The sequence below is a fragment of the Diaporthe batatas genome (genome assembly GCF_019321695.1).
Source record: "Diaporthe batatas strain CRI 302-4 chromosome Unknown Contig00004, whole genome shotgun sequence".
Classification (NCBI taxonomy): Eukaryota; Fungi; Ascomycota; class Sordariomycetes; order Diaporthales; family Diaporthaceae; genus Diaporthe; species Diaporthe batatas.
The window spans coordinates 510,428-527,761 of NW_025408551.1; the positions used below are offsets into that span (position 1 = coordinate 510,428).

General features: G+C 56.2%; 4 protein-coding genes across 4 annotated transcripts; 2 read left to right on the forward strand and 2 right to left on the reverse strand.

The window, feature by feature from the left end:
* Positions 1-353: 353 nt before the first annotated feature.
* KVR01_004517 (uncharacterized protein) lies at positions 354-1,956 on the forward strand (the record flags this gene model as incomplete). Its single annotated transcript, XM_044782931.1, has 2 exons — positions 354-921; positions 992-1,956. 2 exons carry the CDS (start codon positions 354-356, stop codon positions 1,954-1,956), a joined length of 1,533 nt encoding a protein of 510 aa, XP_044646681.1.
* KVR01_004549 (uncharacterized protein) lies at positions 1,735-4,311 on the reverse strand. The gene is made up of 2 exons (XM_044786791.1): positions 3,798-4,311; positions 1,735-3,724 (listed from the first exon to the last, which is right to left on the reverse strand). The coding sequence occupies exons 1-2, from the start codon at positions 4,239-4,241 to the stop codon at positions 2,264-2,266; spliced, it is 1,905 nt and encodes a 634-aa protein (XP_044646713.1). The 5' UTR covers positions 4,242-4,311; the 3' UTR covers positions 1,735-2,263.
* A 240-nt stretch (positions 4,312-4,551) lies between these two features.
* Positions 4,552-9,701, forward strand: KVR01_004665 (DNA-directed DNA polymerase alpha catalytic subunit POL1). Its single transcript, XM_044789571.1, has 5 exons — positions 4,552-4,989; positions 5,046-5,149; positions 5,206-6,211; positions 6,262-7,550; positions 7,602-9,701. Exons 1-5 carry the CDS (start codon positions 4,698-4,700, stop codon positions 9,333-9,335), a joined length of 4,425 nt encoding a protein of 1,474 aa, XP_044646829.1. The 5' UTR covers positions 4,552-4,697; the 3' UTR covers positions 9,336-9,701.
* KVR01_004162 (uncharacterized protein) lies at positions 9,497-16,978 on the reverse strand. Its single transcript, XM_044794297.1, has 5 exons — positions 14,997-16,978; positions 14,438-14,896; positions 11,213-14,083; positions 10,782-11,137; positions 9,497-10,720 (listed from the first exon to the last, which is right to left on the reverse strand). Exons 1-5 carry the CDS (start codon positions 15,582-15,584, stop codon positions 10,600-10,602), a joined length of 4,395 nt encoding a protein of 1,464 aa, XP_044646326.1. The 5' UTR covers positions 15,585-16,978; the 3' UTR covers positions 9,497-10,599.
* Positions 16,979-17,334: the final 356 nt, after the last annotated feature.

The window sequence follows — 17,334 nt, forward strand, 5'->3', positions numbered from 1 at the left end:
ATCGAAGCCTCATTCGACCCATAGGCACCCAGGGTCACTCTGGCAGGGGCGAGACAAGCCCATATTTCCGGAACTGAGTCTCCGTCACTTGCTCTTGGAGGGGTTTGACACTTCAAGAACGTTCCTTCTTCACTTCTGAGATACCCATCCCCCGGTGAACTTGTGTTAGCCAGCAACAAATTGATTTTGCTTTGCTTTGTTTTGTTCTCGGCACACAGCATCGTACAGACAGCTTTACCATCCATTCCACCAGCAGCACCCATCAGTCAGCCACGGAGCTATTCAGAGTTTACTGTGAGATCACACATACACATCGATCGTCAGCCTTGCAATCATCGCCATACATCGACAATATGTCTTCCCGCCCTGTCACTCCAACGAGCAGAACTCGCGGTTGCTTGGCCTGCCCTGGGGGCGAGAATGTGACGCCCAAGTCGGCTGTGCGCCAGATCTCACCCGTCTATGGATCCGTGGGTCGTGCTTTGGGACATAAATCCCTGGACGCAGTACGCTCTGTCAGAGGCTCCTTGAAGGGACAACGGGCCCTAAAGACGGCCACCAACGCCATCCCAGCGACGTCGAGCTCCAGCTGTTCGTCAAGCCCAGCTGGATCTGCCACCAAGCAGAGGTGGTATGACTCTATTCGCTCCAGGACCTCTCAGATACCAACGCCCAGAAGTCCTGCTTCGTCGTCCCCGACACTGAAGCGACGGTTGTTCAAAAACGGCGCAGATGATGAGAAGCTGCTGACTGCGCCAAAATGCGCACTTCACACCTCACCCACTCCTTTGGAACGATCTCAAAGACATGTTCAGGCCCAGACCCTCCGGACTCCGCCTCCGAAGCTTGAACTTCCGGGCCTTGACGCAGATCCGCGAAGGAACACTACCTTCCGAGCCTGCTCAGAGAAAGTGATTCAAGGTCAGCTTGTCTTTTGAAACGTGTATCTGTTTATGTTTTCTTTTCGACCAAGGCTGACTGATCTTTGTAGATATTGGCAGAAAGTACGGGGCCACAACACCTAGCATCTTGCCAAAGTCCGCCCCGAGCAGTGACACATTCGCGTCGTCAGCACAGAGCGTGAGGCTCAGACGTGCCGAGGGGAAGATTGGGAACGTATCTCATGAGCCCAAGGGTAGTCTGGCCATGAAATGCGACGTACACTACCCGTTGATTCCTTCCACCCCATCCCGCACTGAATCCTTCCAAGACACGGCTGTGGCGCTTTCGAATTGCTCTCTCAACAACATGCTCTGCGGTAATCCTGAGTATAGCAATGTCAGACTCTGGACTTTGTTCACCTCCGTGACATCGCCTTCCAGAGTCCAGCAAAGCTTCACCGTTCTGCCAAAGTATCTAAAGCCGGATCGCAATGCCCTAGGCACAACCTATCAGTGGGCGATAATAGTCTTTAGACACGGCCCTGCCCCGAGTCGACTGCCAAGTTCGGTGAGGCAGCATGAGGCACTTTTGCACTCCGCGGCCGAGAGAGTCGTGAACATGGGATATCACATTGACGTGTGGACCAAATCCGATAACTACTGTTGGAGGGAGGCCAAGCTACAGGCTCTCGGTAATGAGAACTGCCAGGGGCCCGACCAGTCGCTCTGTGAGAAATACCATGCAATGGTTGGTCATGGGATCCCAGGCTTTTCTATTGAGGAGATCCAACTCATCGAACAAATGGCACGGATTCGAACGCAACACTCTGATTCGCAAGACTCTAAGACCCTGTGCACCGAGGTTGGCCTGCAAACCCAGTCCGACACTGAGGACGACCTGGGATGCCGTCTTGACGTCGATTCTCAGTTTGGCGGCTTCCTTGAGCACCAGGAAGAAAGCATCCTATCATTCGGCTCAGAAACTCCATTCGAGCTCCACGACCACTCCCACATCAGCGGGATTTCAGAGGACTTGGATATGGCAGCGAGATTGGGCGGGAAGACGTTCGCATGACACGTTCGCTTCTAGTTTTCCACCGCAAGATGGGTAGGGGGATGCATCAAACAGTGCGGACGAGGTGAAGTTTTCTTTTGTTAGACATCATTTCTCTGCCACTGATGAGATTGAGCTGTGGTGCCGACTCTTCGTCAGGGGCATTCAAATATTCTTCTCGGGGCAGGACAAGGGCACAACGTTAGGGCTGGCCTGGTATTACCGACCGAATTCTGCAGTCTCAGAGGAAGAGATTATTAGAGCTGGTTTCTTTGTGAACACTCGTTGCCTCATTAGATAAATTATCTGTACACACGGCCGTATGTCCTTAGACGGCAGGCGTGAATTCACCATTGTCACCATCTCCGGGGCTCCTCTTGAAGCCTTTTCCCAGCTGAATGTTCTTCTCAAGGGCTCGCTGTACATAGTCGTTCATCACCTTGCGTCGAATCAGAATGACTCTGGCATCATCCGAGCCTCGCTGCACCAGGCTTTGGGAGATCACCTTATCACAGACGGCGACGACCCGCTTGGCAACGTCAAGGAGGGACTTCCGATTGGGGTAGTCTCGCTTCCAACTCTCATCAGGCGATCTGGAGTTGAGAGCGTTGGCTGAGAAGGTTAAGGCGTTCGTCGCCAACCTTAGTGGCTCCCAGACACGGTCAACGGCGTTGAAAATCTGTCGGCCATAGGCCAGCTTGGCCTTGGATTCAACGTGGAACTTTGATCTATCGTCGAACTTGCGGTAGCTGCTCGTCGATACCTGCAGGAAGAGCTTCATGCACTCGGCGTCGGGCGTCCTCATCTTCTTCATCATTGTGTCGAAGATGACGGTCGCGTTCTCGAAGGAGTTTTCGTTGTAGCCGTCAAAGTGGCACATCAGCAGGCCCCGCCTGATGATGCGGCCGTCGATCATGTCTGCGGGCATGGCCTCGATCACGCGGGCTGCTTTCCCGCTCGCTGCCCCGGTGGACAGGACGTCCAGGTAGTGCTCATAGTTCCACCTGTCCGGGGCGATGCCGAAGGTGCCCGTGAGGTAGTCCCAGTACCTTGCGGCTAGTTTCGTCCTCCTGCCCAGACCTAAGGCTTTCATGACGAGCGACAGCGTGTTCTTGCCCGCCATCGGCTTTGAGGGTCCTTGCAATTGTCGCTGTTGCTGTTCTCCTGTCCTTGGCGCTGAGGTCGCCTGTGAATTGTCGTTCTGGTCGCTGCCAGGTATCTGCCCCGAAGCAGGCAGCTGCTCTTTATCGAACCTCGGTGCCCCAAGCACGTTGGACAGCAAGGCGAGGATAGACTCGATCTCCTTTGCGCCACCGAGGAGTAGAAGCCGGCCCATCGCGCACATCAGCTCCTCGTCCATCACGATCTCGTTCTTCTTCCACCGGGCCATGACCTCATCCCACACCAACTTTCCCCTTTGTATAGTCGTCTCTATGCTCTTTTGAACAGCAAGCGCATCAGCGCGGTCCGAGTCCCCAAGACCCTTAGAATTGGAAGGCTGGTGGCGTAGCGCATTCAATATGATGGTGTAGGTCCAGTTGTTTGGGGCGCGAGCGTTGTCGGCCGAGCGAAGCGTGACAAACATGGACTCGAGGTCCTGGGCTTTGGCGCAGACGTCGAGGACCGCGTTGAGATGTGTGATGTTGGGCTTCAGCCGGCTGCTTGCAAGCATGGCGTTGTAAATCTTGAGCGCCTCCCCGACCGCGGCCGTCGGGTGCTGGGATTCGGCGCAGCCTCTGAAGATAACGGTGTAGGTTTGGGCGTTTGGTAATTGAGCGCGCTTTTTCATCTGCGGCCATGGCAATTAGCTACTGGAAGGCCAGGATCATGAAGGGGCGGGCATTTGACGGAAGGTCACCGACTTCGTTGAACAGCTTGATAGCGGCATGCAGCTTGTTATTCTTGAACTGGTACTCTATACAATGGTTCCAGCTGACCACACATTGCTTGTCCTTGCTTGCCTCCCGGGTCAACAGCAGCGCCCTGTCGAAGTCGTTCTGCTTCAGCTTCTTGAGGACGTTGTCGGCTATATGGTAGGGATCTGTCGTGTATTGGAGCTCTTTCTTCATTGCTCGTTTCGCCTTTTCCAGCGACTTCTTCTTGTCGGCCTGCACATCTCCGGCTGTCTTCTGCCTCTCGACCGAGGCCTCGAATTGGGCAAAGGCATCTCCCTGGTCCTGTCCCTGTCGCAGGAGCGAGCTCGTTCCAAATTGTCTGGGCAGGACTGCCAGGCGGCCGTCGGCGTGTGGGACTTGACGTAGCACCGAGGTCGACGCCCGCCTTGCGCAAGCTCTGCAAACAAACATGGCCGAGAGTTTACAATGTAGAGCGCATGGTGTGAGGTGGGCTACAATCCCATAGTAAGTAAGATGCGGCGCATTTACGTTACGGCAAAAAAAAGTTCGATTTGCTAGGCCCCTGTTCCGTATCACGGACCAAACACCGTTCCAAGCTCCACCGTAAAAGGCAGGCGGTGAATGACCGTTTTGATCAAGACCTCGACCGAAATGGCTGGACCCGCCTGGGTGGATGCATGCTACAGGGATTCGCGTGTCGACTTACAGTGGGGCACATCGCGTCTACATGGCGCGTCTCCCCTGCCACTTTAAATCAAAAGCACGTCTCGCACTCTCTTCGCTTCACACATCGACTCCACCACCAAGATATGACCTCAGGATACCAGTAGAACCCCCCCTCATATTTGGTCCTCCGGCCAATTGACCATCGATCTATCCTAGGACTTGCCAGAACACCGGCCCACCATGCCCAAGGCCGACAAACGAGCCAAGCTCGCGCAGCTTGCTGCATTGCGAAAGGCTGGCAAGAAGACCTTCGATTCGTATGAGGTCGAGCAAGTGGAGGAGCTGTACGAGGAGGTGGACGAGGATCGCTACAAGAAGATCGTGCGGGAACGCCTGAATCAAGACGACTTCGTTGTGGACGATAATGGTGAAGGTTATGCCGATGACGGCCGTGAGGACTGGGACCGTGTTCAGCAGTACGAGAGTGACAGCGAGGACGGCTTCCCAGTTAGAGGGAAAGAGAATAAGAAGTGTGAGTATCTCGTACTGGCATTTACATGGAGTTCGCCTCTAATCCCTGGACCGCAGCCAAAAAGCAACGCGACGAGGACCAGTCCAAGCGAGACGCAAATGACCGGGATATCAGCGAATTCTTCACCAAGGGCGCCGCCAAAGCTCAGTCGAAACCAAAGGTAGGCAAGGGATTATGCCTGGAAGTATCCAATGATATGTTTCTTACACGGTACAGGTCATAAAAACCGAGGAAGATGACGAATTCCTTGCCGGCCTGCTTGGAGAGGTCGACCGCAATGTACCAGCTGCAGCACCTCGCCAGTCCAAGAAGAGGGAGAGGTCTCCCGAGAAACGCCGTACACGCATCCCTTCGCCAGCACCTGATTTCAAGCGACCAGCAATAAAGAAGGTCAGACGCAGCCCGGAGCCAGTGATCTCGGCACCGCAGGACGACGATACCTTCATGGGTGACGACGATGACTCTCTCCCAATAATGGGTGATGACCTTCCTTCGTCTCTCCCCGCCAATGGAATCCCCACAAGTGACCCAGCACCGTCATCACCAACAGTCGATGCTGTCGGGCGCAAGACGAAGGCAGCGACCGAGATCGAGGCTGAGGATGATGAAGACGAAGACATGATGGAGGTGGCACATGCCGGTGCCATCAACGCCGCTAGCGTTAACCTGACTGCGGCCAGGGTTCCCAAGAGATTGATCAAGGCCGATCCATATCCTTCTCCTGCCAACTCATCACCGCCTAAGGGCCCGTCAGAGGCAGCGGTTGACTCCTCGGCATGGAACGACATCAACCAACGTCTGAATGTCGTCAGCAGCTCCCCTTCAGAATCGAGAGGCATCAACAAGATAGACTACAAGGATGCCATTGAAGAGGACGGAAGTCTGAACATGTTCTGGACAGACTACACCGAAGTCAAGGGTAGCCTCTGCTTGTTCGGCAAAGTTTTGAACAAGAAGACGCAGTCTTATGTCAGTTGCTTCGTAAAGGTGGACAATATCCTGAGGAAGCTCTTCTTCCTGCCACGTCAAAACCGCGTGGAGCGCGGGATTCAGACCGACGAGGAGGTTGGAATGATGGACGTCTACAAGGAAATCGATGCCCTTATGTCCAAGATGCACGTCGATATGTTTAAAATCAAGGCTTGTACGAGGAAGTATGCCTTTGAGCTACCAGGGATACCAAAAGAGACGCAGTACATGAAGCTCTTGTATCCTTATACTAGTGAGTTGTCCTACAAGCGGCATTCATGCGACCATTCTGACCCTTCACAGAGCCCGCAGTCGAAATGGGAACTACCGGCGAGACATATTCGCAAATATTCGGTACCAACACTGCTCTGTTTGAGCAATTTGTCCTGTGGAAGAACATCATGGGCCCTTGCTGGCTAAAGATCCAGGACGCCGATTTTGGTTCTCTCAAGAACGCCTCACATTGCAAGCTTGAGGTCCTCGCGGAGCATCCCAACATGATATCGCCATTGAGTGACTCGGACAACCTCGACGCCCCTCCACTGACCGTGATGAGCTTGGCCATGCGGACGACATTCAACGCCCAGGACAACAAGCAAGAAATTCTTTCCATCAGTGCTAGAATATACGAGAACATCTCTCTCAGCGACACAACACCGGCAGACAAGCTCCCATCGCGGACGTTCACTCTCATCCGGCCGAACGGTCCTGCATTCCCAGGAGGCTTCGAGCAAACGGCGAAGACCCGAAAACGTGGCCTGATCAAGCCGATGAAGCAAGAATCCGAAATGCTGATGTTCTTCTTGGCACAAATCGACGTGGTGGACCCCGATGTGATTCTCGGCCACCAGCTGGAAGGCGTTGACTACTCGGTCCTCCTCAGCCGATTAAGAGAGAAGAAAATACATGGGTGGTCTCGTCTCGGCAGACTCAGGCGATCTGACTGGCCCTCGTCAATAGGGAAGATGGGCGGCAATGTTTTTGCCGAGCGCCAGATCATCGCTGGCCGCCTGCTCTGCGACCTCGCCAACGAAGCTGGCAAGTCAGCGATGTACAAATGCTCGACGTGGAGCTTGACGGAAATGTGCAGTCTCTACCTGTCTGGCGATAACATGCGTCGAGACTTCGACAACGAAGCGGCCTTGAAGACGTGGGCCAAGACCAAGGACGGCCTTATGGACTATGTCTCCCACGTCGAGACTGATACATATTTCATCACCGCTTTGGCACTCAGAGTACAGCTTCTGCCACTGACCAAGATTCTGACCAATCTCGCTGGCAACTCCTGGGCGAGGACTTTGACCGGTACACGTGCGGAGCGAAACGAGTACATTCTGTTGCACGAGTTCCACCGTAACAAATATATCTGTCCTGACAAGCAGCCCTTCAAAGGTCGACAGCGCGTGGAAGATGAAAATGCTGAGGAAGCTGCCGACGGCAAGAAGAAGGACAAGTACAAGGGCGGTCTCGTCTTCGAGCCCGAAAAGGGTCTTTATGACAAGTTCGTCCTGGTCATGGACTTCAATTCGCTGTACCCATCTATTATCCAGGAGTTCAACATCTGCTTCACTACCGTGGAACGGTCTTCACTGGTAAGCACCCACGCCTTTTCCAAGACCTAGATTGAACTGACATCGCAACAGTCCGAGGATGAGGAGGCAGTTCCCGAAGTCCCTACTGAACAAGAGCAAGGTATCCTACCCAAGCTTATTGCCACTCTTGTCAGCCGTCGACGAGAGGTGAAGAAGTTGATGAAGGACAAGACCGCTACCCCCGAGCAGGTCGCGACGTGGGACATTAAGCAACTTGCCTTGAAGCTGACGGCCAACTCCATGTACGGATGCTTGGGTTACGACAAGTCACGATTCTATGCTCGTCCCCTGGCTGTTTTGACGACGTTCAAAGGCCGTGAGATTCTCCGCAGCACAAAGGATCTCGCAGAGAGCAAGTCTCTCCAGGTTATTTACGGTGATACTGACTCTGTCATGATCAATGCCAACGTCGACAACGTCAAGGATGCCTACAAGGTGGGCCACGAGTTCAAGAAGGCAGTCAACGAATCATACAGGCTGCTGGAGATCGACATCGACAACGTCTTCCGTCGCATTCTCCTGCAGGCCAAGAAGAAGTATGCCGCTATCAACATGATTGAACAAGATGGCAAGTTCATCGAGAAGATGGAAGTCAAGGGTCTGGATATGAAGCGACGAGAATATTGCGGTCTGTCCAAAGAGATTTCAAGCCGGCTCTTGAAAGAAATCCTTTCCGGTGACGACACGGAGGTATCCATCCAGCGAATCCATGAATACTTGCGGGAGATCTCAGGCAAGATGCGTGAGCAGGCCATACCCGTCCAGAAATACATCATTTTCACGCAGCTCGGCAAGGCCCCCAAGGAGTACCCGAACGCCGACTCCATGCCCCAGGTGCAGGTTGCTCTGCGGGAACTCGCCCGGGGCAAGACTGTGAGGAAGGGCGATGTAATCTCCTACATCATCACAGACGACAGCAAGTCCGAGTCGGTTGCCAAGCGGGCGTATACCCCACAGGACGTCCTCAAGAAGGACTCTGGTTTGGCTCCGGATGTCGAGTGGTACATTGGCAAGCAGATCTTCCCGCCAGTTGAGCGTCTATGTGCCAACATCGTCGGCACCTCCACAGCACAGCTGGCCGAATGTCTAGGCCTGGACATCCGCCGCTACGCCAACAATGCCAACAACGCGAGCAGCGGCAACAGCAATGACCTCGAGATCCACCCGCTCGAGTCGCAGATCCCAGACGAGGTCCGCTTCGGCGGATGCACGCGCCTACAGCTGCGCTGCCGCTCCTGCAAGAAGTCGTCGACGTTCGAGGGCCTCCTCGCGAGCCCTGACCGCGTCGCGCCGGCCGGCGTTGTGTGTGGCTCCTGCGGTGCCACCATGTCGACGCTCTCGGTGGTGGCACAGGTGGAGCGCGCGATCCGCACCGCGACCGCCGCCTACTACGAGGGCTGGCTCGTGTGCGACGACAGTAGCTGCGCGAACCGCACTCGGCAGATGAGCGTCTACGGCACCCGCTGCCTCGGCCCCAAGGGCCTGGCGCGCGACTGCCTCGGCCGGATGAGATACGAGGTCTCGGAGCGGGACATCTACAACCAGCTGGTGTACTTTGCCAGCCTGTGGGACGTGGACAGGGCCAGGGCCAAGGCGAGCGGCGAAGGGCGCGAGGCTGCGGTCGCCGACCGCGAGACGAGGGAGAAGATCCTGGCGCTTGCGGAGCACAACCGCACTAGGTTCGGGACGGTGAAGGGTGTTGTTGATAAATACTTGGACAAGTGCGGGCGGCAGTGGGTTGCGATGGACACGCTGTTTGCGAAGTTGGGCTTCACTGCTGTCTGAGGTGGGAGTCCATTAAGTAAAGTCGGGTTATTGTTGGCGTTTCGATGCACTTTGCGAGGGGCCAAGACAGTTTAGTGTACCTTTACCGCCATAATTTGGGTCACGAGGAGTTCAAGGACACACTTCTTTTAGCAGCTACTGTATTCGCATCGTTTCCCATGAAAATATCTACCTCTCTTCCCGGGGTGCATTCGTGGATATTCGAGTCAATATCTAGTGGTATCTCACTGCACATCCGACAGCAACACCTGGCTAGGTAGGCTAGGCTTTGCGATCATGGAGGCTTTGGCGTGGTGGGAGATGACTACTGCGGCTTACGATTTCGCTCATACTGCATCGACATTTGAACATCTGAACTGATTAATTGCTGCTGTGCTGCATCGTATAACATCTTGAAGTCCAGAAGGGCAACACAACACATCAATAAGCAGAAAGCACCCTCCTGGAAATAGAAAGACAATCCCCTACTGCGGCAGCCGGCTTCCCCCTCCCCGAATTAGTTGTGATAAGTCATCATGATATACACGGCGCTTCTCCCGCTCGAACTTTTTGGGTATACACCGCACCTCGGACCTCTTTTGCCTGGGACACGAGACACGGTCCACTGTTGGGAACCAGTGGGTTAAGCTCTCACCCTCTGTCGGCCCACTCCCGCCTTCCTGAAGTCCTGCACCTTTCGTCGTACGGGGGGACGGACTGAAGCCAGCAACAGCGACAGCAACAAGATCGCCAAGAAACAATTGCGTTCTGAGGAAACCTGTAAACTCCCGAGAAAATACCCTTGAACTACCACTGGATCGTTGCTCCTAATTACCTAATCCTAGCCTGGCCATCCTGAGAAATCCCGGTGCTTGATCGTGGCATGCCCCGGCAGTCTCTGCCCATTCATCACAAGCGTTCCATCGTTGTCCGTCATGATCTGACCTTCGACCCCGGTCGGTCCCGAAGAGGACAAGCCTCCCTCGTCCATCACTGGGAAAGGCGGCCTGGCTCAGATTGGTAGAGAGCAACTGGACCCCACCACTGCGTGGAGAGAAGTCCAGAGAGGAATAATAAGAAGGTGAATGCGAGGGAAAGCCCTTGTCTGAGGAAGTGTCCGCAGACGAGCCTTCTGTCTATGCCGAGGTATCATGGAAAAGGGGAAATCTGGCGAACTTTTGACACGTATTTTTTGACACCGCCGTAAATGCAGAAACCGCCTGCCCAATTTAGGTGCGCAGAGAATGCTCTAATGCGTATTGCGAACACTGGAAAGATGAATGAATCAGTCAGCCTCCTTCTTCTCGCCTCCAGCCGGGGCCGCCGGCTTGGCATGGTTGAGTGCTGGCGAGGCCGACACCGAAGGTGGTGATGCAGGGTTCTCCGACTCCATGTTGGCAAGAGCACTGTTCTCTTGTTAGCAATTCTGGCCGAGCATTGGGATCTGCGGGACGCATGTAGACTTACGCAAATGCATTCGTCGATGCTTGGGTGGGTGGGGTTCCGGTCCGCGACGACGCTCCAGAGTCCTCGGCACCGCGAGCTAGTGAGCCGCCCGGACCGAGCCTGGTGTTGCGCCCGCTGTTGCTCCGGGAGTTGAACATGGACGTGGGCCCGAGGGTCACGTTGCCACTAGCAGTTCTGCCTGCGGATCCCTTCAGGCGACGCAGATCATCCATTCCCACGTGGTTCGATGTGGGCTGCTGGAACTGCAGCGAGTTCCTCGCGTCACCGCGCCCTCCGGTGTGGGAGCGACCGCCAGCCTGGCCACGGTAGCTGCTTCTCGCATTCTCGGCAGCCTTCTGGGCGGCGGCAGCCTCGGCCTACCTGATGTCAGTACAAGCTCCCAGGGAGACATGAAGCAGTCGTTGGTGTGATTGGGGTGCTCGTAGACTTACCTCTGCTCGGATCTCCTCTCGTGTCTTGGGGCCCTTGAGGCCGTCCTTGGACTGCCACCTGTCCCGTCGCAAATCGATGATATCCATAAGCATGAACTGGAGCCGGCTTGGCAGATCGGGTGTCTCAACCAGTGTGGAGATGCGTTCGAAGTAGGCGTTCATCATCATCATACCCTTCTCGGTGCTGTCGAGACTGGCGCCGATGGTGCGCAGAAGCTTGCTGAGCGACTCGATCTCAGCCTCATCGGGTTCGCCCTGGAAGTCGAGAAGCTTGCGGACACATTCGTGCATGATGCGCTCCGTCAGCATACCAAGCTTGAAGAGCTCACCAATGAACTGGACAAGGCCGAGACCACGACGCTTGATAGCCATGGCCTTGTAGTACTCGTCGGACAGCATCGCGGTCTCCTTGGACTCGCCCTCCTTGGGCTTGGGCATCTCGACTGCCCAACCACGCTCGAAGTCTTCTTGACACCGGTTCAGGAGGTACTTGCGGAAGAGAGCACCGCCGCTGACGACGTTCCCGTTCTTGTCCGTGATAGTGACATCCTTTACTTCAGGACTCATCGTCTCCAGCATGCGCTTGCAAAACCTGGCGTACATCGCAGCCCAGTGCGCCTCATCTGTGGCCTTCTCGAAGGTGAGCTGGATGACCTGCCTGAGAGTACGGCCGTCCTGCTCGTCCTTGGACTGTGCCGAAATCTCGAGGATCTGGTTAGAGATCTTGTCGAAGTTCTCGGGTGTCATCTTGTTCAAGTTGGACTTGACCTTGCGCTGGACAGTCTCGGGGTCCATGTGAGTGCTAGCATCTGCGTTCTGAGCAGCAGCCCTGCCAACGCTCTTTGGCTTCCAGCCAGTAGCCGAAGTCTGGATGGGCTTCAGGTCCATGCCCGCAGTAAGAGGCATGGTCCTACTAAGCTTAGCTTCCTGCGCAGCGTCGAGGGCTGATCCGCGCTTGCTACCGGTGCCACGCTGAGATCGGCTGCCTTGGCGAGAGCTGGACTGACCAAGGTTGGACGATGACGTGCGTGTCATCTGGCTGCCACCAAAACCGGAGCCGCTCCGGAAGGAGGAGATGGGCCCTGGCATAGCTGGCCGCGGGATCTGCCCTTGAGACATGGCAAACCGCTCCGCTGAAGACGTCCCGGGCGGGAGTGGCTTTCCTGCTGGCTGCGCGAATGCGCCAAAGGCCCCAGCGGCGTTTTTAGATCCCGAGCGACCGCTCGAGCCGGCAGGTGTCCTAACCGATGCAGACCGCGAGCCGTCGGAGTCGCCGATCAAGCTCTTGACTTGCTGTGAGAACTCGGTAGATGGCTGTTCTGTGAACACCTTCTGGAACTGCAACAGGAATGCCGAATCGTACTTGAACGAGCCGCCCTTCTTGGCCACAGCGGCATTGACGGCTGGGTTTGGGCTGGCAATGCCATTGGGGTACTTGACCTCGTCCTTGACGGTCAAGAACCGAGCAGACTTCAGAGCCTGCATGGCTGCGGTTGGCGGAGCTGGCTCGACGCTGTTGGTCTTTAGGGGGGCAAGGTTCAGGGCTGCTGGCTTGGGCTTGCCGGTGGACTTGGCCGACGATGGTGCTGAGCCTATGGCAGAAGTATCCTTGTTGCTGATGATGGTGAGCTTGGAAGAGTCCTCGCCGCTCTTCTGTGAGGCGTTCAGATCCGAGATCTTCTTTGTCAGGACCTCGGACATCGACTGAGACTGACCACCCTCAGCAGCCAGACGCTCCTTCTCACGGGCCTTCTCCTTCTCCTCTTCGAGACGCTCCATCTCACGCTCTTGTTCCCTGAGCTTCGCGTCGTTCACAGCAGCATCGGCCAGGCGCTTCTCTTCGGCCTTCTTCTTCTCGACCTCCTTCTCGGCCTGCTTCTTGGCTGTGATCTTTGCCTGCTCCTCCTCACGCTTCCTGTCTTCTTCCTCCATTTCTCTGATCATCCTCTCCATGTACTCGTCGTCGGTCTCCTGTTTGGCAGCATCCGCCTTCTTCTGTTCCTCGGCCTTGTCCTTTGCCTCTTGCTCAGCCTTGGCCGCTGCTTCCTTCTCGGCCTTGGCCGCTGCTTCGGCTGCCGCCTTGGCCTTTGCCTCTTCCTCAGCTTTGGCTTTGGCTTCCTGCTCGGCCTTGAGCTTGGCCTCAGCCTCAGCCTTGGCTTTGTTTGCAGCTTCTTCGGCAGCCTTGCTTGCCTCGGCAGCCTTGACCTCAGCCTCTATGCGCTCTTGCTCCTTCTTCTGAGCTTCCTCCTTGGCCTTGGCCTCAGCAGCAGCAGCGTCGTCATCTGCCTTTGAAGCATCGCCTTCCTTGGACTTCTTGACCTGCTCCAAGAAGGCGGCCTTGATCTCGTCTGGCGGCTTCTGGGTGGAAAGACTTTCGGCACGGCCATGTGAGGCTGGTGTGCTGGCCTTGGGTGGAGGCGTGGGTGTGGACGCAATGACAGGGGGGGTCCTAGACTGCTGAATGCTGGGTGCTGGGGATACAGGGGCCTTGAGAGCATTGAAGTTAACCACTTCACCCTGTGCATTCTTGATGGTGACTCCGGCCTTCTTTGGTTTCTGGAACTGGTTGCTAGGAGTTGACGAGCCTGTGGGTGCCTTGGACTGGGAGCCATGAGCCTGAGGGGTTCCAGAGACGACCATGGGGCCCTGGTTCTGGCCTGTGCTCGAGGCTGGCCGTTCTGACAACTGTGAGTTATTACGCGACATGGGCTGACCTTGTGGAGGGGCGAATTGTCCAGTACCGTATGGAAGAGGCATGCCACCCGGGGCGGGTGACCCTGGCTGGTATATGTTCTGAGGGTGGAAGGGCTGCTGGGGGTACTGGGGCATACCCATGTAGGCCCTGCCATCATATGCACCTGGATAAAAGTTCTGTTTTGATGCAGTCAGCATGCGCTCGAAACGCTCAAAGCCGCCATTTGGGCCCGGCGTAAGGTCCAGGCCCTCATCACTAAAGAGAAGGAAGGGGGGGTCATGCAGAGGTGATTGCACGTCAAGCGATGGAGTTGGCCCTCGCAGAGATCCACGGTCAGTCGTCGAAGAATCACGACGCTTGCCCATGCGGCGATTTCTGCCAGGGTTCTCGTGCCATGAAGGAAAGAAGGAAGATGAAGAAGATTCCGACAGTCGCTGATGAGATTGTCTGTTTTCTGAATCCCAGCGAGCGCCCTTCTTCTTGTGGGGTTTGACGAATGGGGGAAAGATGTCAGAGACGGGGGGCTTTACATGTGGGGGGTAGCCGCTTTGCTGTTGAAAGCCACCCTGCTGTGGTGCGTAGCCGCTCATGGGCGGTGGGTACTGCTGAGTGTAGCCCTGCGCAGGAGGCACAGGCATGGCAGCGTTCATGTTCGGAGTGCCCTGGCCGGGCATGACCGGCGTAAGAGCGGGGCTGCCTCGTGCGGGCTGTGGCGAGTGCTGGTATCCGCCGCCGCGGGGGTTGAACTGTTGCGGTGGCATTCCGCCGCGGCCTTGGCCTCGGAAGGACTGGTTTGTGTTCGGTGGGAAGCCTTGGTGGTTAGGGTACTGGTGGTTGTTGTACCCGCCACCACGGCCGCCTCGTCCACCGCCGAACCCGCCTCGAGTCGGGGCCGGACCATGGTGGCCCATGTCACTGTGTTGGGAGACAGCTGAGTCGCGCCTCGCGTGGTAACCCACTGCTGTCATCGAGTTTGGCCGTCCCATACGCTGAAGGGCAATGTCAGCATAATCTGAGCATTTCTGGAGGGGATCATGGGCAAGACCAGGCCAGGCCAGCCGCGGTGAGCCAGGAGTGCCAAGTACTTACATCACCTTCATTGTTGTAGCTGCCAATCTTGAAGCTGCTATCCGTGTTTCCGGGTCGTCCGCCACTTGTCAGGTTCTGGGGGATGGGCGAGGGGCTGGGGGCTGGGGAGGGATTCCTGCCAGCGCCAGGAATGTTGACCGGCGCAGACGCGTTCAGCTGGGGGGTGCTGTGTTGCATGGCAGGAGAAGCCTCAGCGTAGCCAAACTGCAGTCCCGGGGGCTTGTTGCTCACGGCACCTCCGTTCGCCAGGTAGCTGGTCGGGCCATTGGGCGGGATGGTGACGGAGCCATTGCGGGCGTGGTCGCCAGAGCCTCCGTTGATGTTGGGCGTGGCGGCGACAGTCGGGACGGCGGGAACTGCAGGGGCGACGGGAGGCCGACCGTTCACGCTTGAAGCTGACGACGGGGCATTCTGGGGGGCGGCAGCCGAGGAGCCAGCCACCGCGGAGGGGTTGGCAGCTCCTACGACCAGAGGCGCCGAGGCGGGTTTCTTGGCAGCACCAGCGGCAGAGGCATACGAAGGAGCCGTCGAGGCAGCAGTGGTGTTCGGCGCCGGGTTTGTGTTGGGTTGACTCGCAGTGGAAGTCATATGTGATACCGGGTCGTCTGGAGACGGTGACACTTGTGATATGGTTCGCGCGATCGTTGTGGAGGGGTGGGGTGGGCCTGGGTGGGTTGGCGAAGGGGGTAGCGGTCGACGAAAGTCAAGCCTCGATGTGGTGGTCGGGGGTTGGACAGACGAGATGGACTGTTGACGAAATGTCGGGTTGACCAGTCGCGGAAGTCAAGAATAGAAAGGCGCTGCCGTGAACCAGTCGCGAAGTGAATCTGACCGATTGAAATCCAGATCAAAAGTGACCTGGCCAAGGGTTATGGATGAGAAATATCCCTGACTTGCTGCGGACGCTGGGTCACTGTCAGGGAGTGAAGTAAAGACGGGGGCAGTGGTGTTGGGCCGCTGCGTGTCGACTTTGACCGAGATGGACGGACGGGATGGGAACCGTTCGGCGGATGGGGTCGCTTGGGTAAGCCTTTGGCCTGCGCTCGCTCGCAATCGAAGACGATTGTACTGGGGCGAGGAGGGGAGGAAGAAATGGGATGCAGCGTCTCAACAAAGGAGGCCTGCAAAACCAAATCAGAAAGGGGAAAGAGATTATCTACCACTACCTGTCCTACGGATGGGTTGGTGGTGATGGAGGAGGGTTACTCTGGTTGATGATGTAGAGTGGAAAAAAGAGGAAGAGGGAGAAACTGGTCTCAAATTTTTTTTCTGCCCTGGGTGAGGTGCGACGGACGGGCGGCGGGTGGGCGCACACAGCCAGCAAGCAAGGTAGTTGGTTAGTTACCTAGGTAGCCAGCCAGCCAGCCAGCCAGCCAGCCAGCCAGAAGGAAGGCGATAAAGGGTATTGGGTGGTTATCTCATTTTTTGGGCCAGGGAAAGCACGAGCTTGGGGCTTTGGTGCTGGGGCTGGAGTGATGAGTCAAGGCTTCTGATTGGCTGGACGACCTCCACGGCTCCACCAGCCCGGGCAATCAACAGCAGTGAGCACTCACATGGTCCTACATGCTTACAGGAGGGCAACCTGCCTGGCCTGCCTGGGTCCCTAACATCCAAGGGCTGCTAGGGGAATGATCCAGGTGTTTTGGGCCTGGAAGCCTGCAGGTCTGCCATCCTGTCTGCCAGTGCCCTTCCTCTGACTTTCCACGCACAATCAATTCACACAGACACACCCCTCGCCCACACAAAACGACTCAAGGACAGAGCACCCAATCAATCATCAGGCAGCAGAAAATTCAATGACTGGCCCCAACCAACGCATGAGTGGCGGAGGAGTACAGGCAGCAGTCCAATGCCCATCTGGACTGAACAGTCACATCCCAAGTCCACTTCTCACATGGATCAAGCCAAGCCCAGAGTTGACTCCGAGGTGATGGCAACAAGGCTCTGGTGGTGGCGATGTAGCAGTACGTAAGACAGGAAAATGGACAGGGTTTCGCGTCGACAAACACGCTAACTTGACCTAGCAGCCTAGGTGGCGGATGGCCACGGATGGTCTGCAACCGGTGAAAGCATGGCAGTCTGTGCGTGTATTTTTTTCTCTCTCAGGTTCAAGTTTATTTTATCCTATTCCAAGCGGGTAGCTTTGGCTCTCTTTGAATTGTCCCTTTGATCCAGCTTGACATTGTGTCGTGACGGAAAGCTTGTTACTAGAGATAAAGAGACTCGAGGCCTCGGGGTTTGTGGCAGCCTGCTATCGGTCTTTAGGTACGGAGTAGTCTATACTCGAGGCAGGCAGTGGCAATGCCTGCCAGCCCTTTCAGTCCTCTGTCAGCGAACA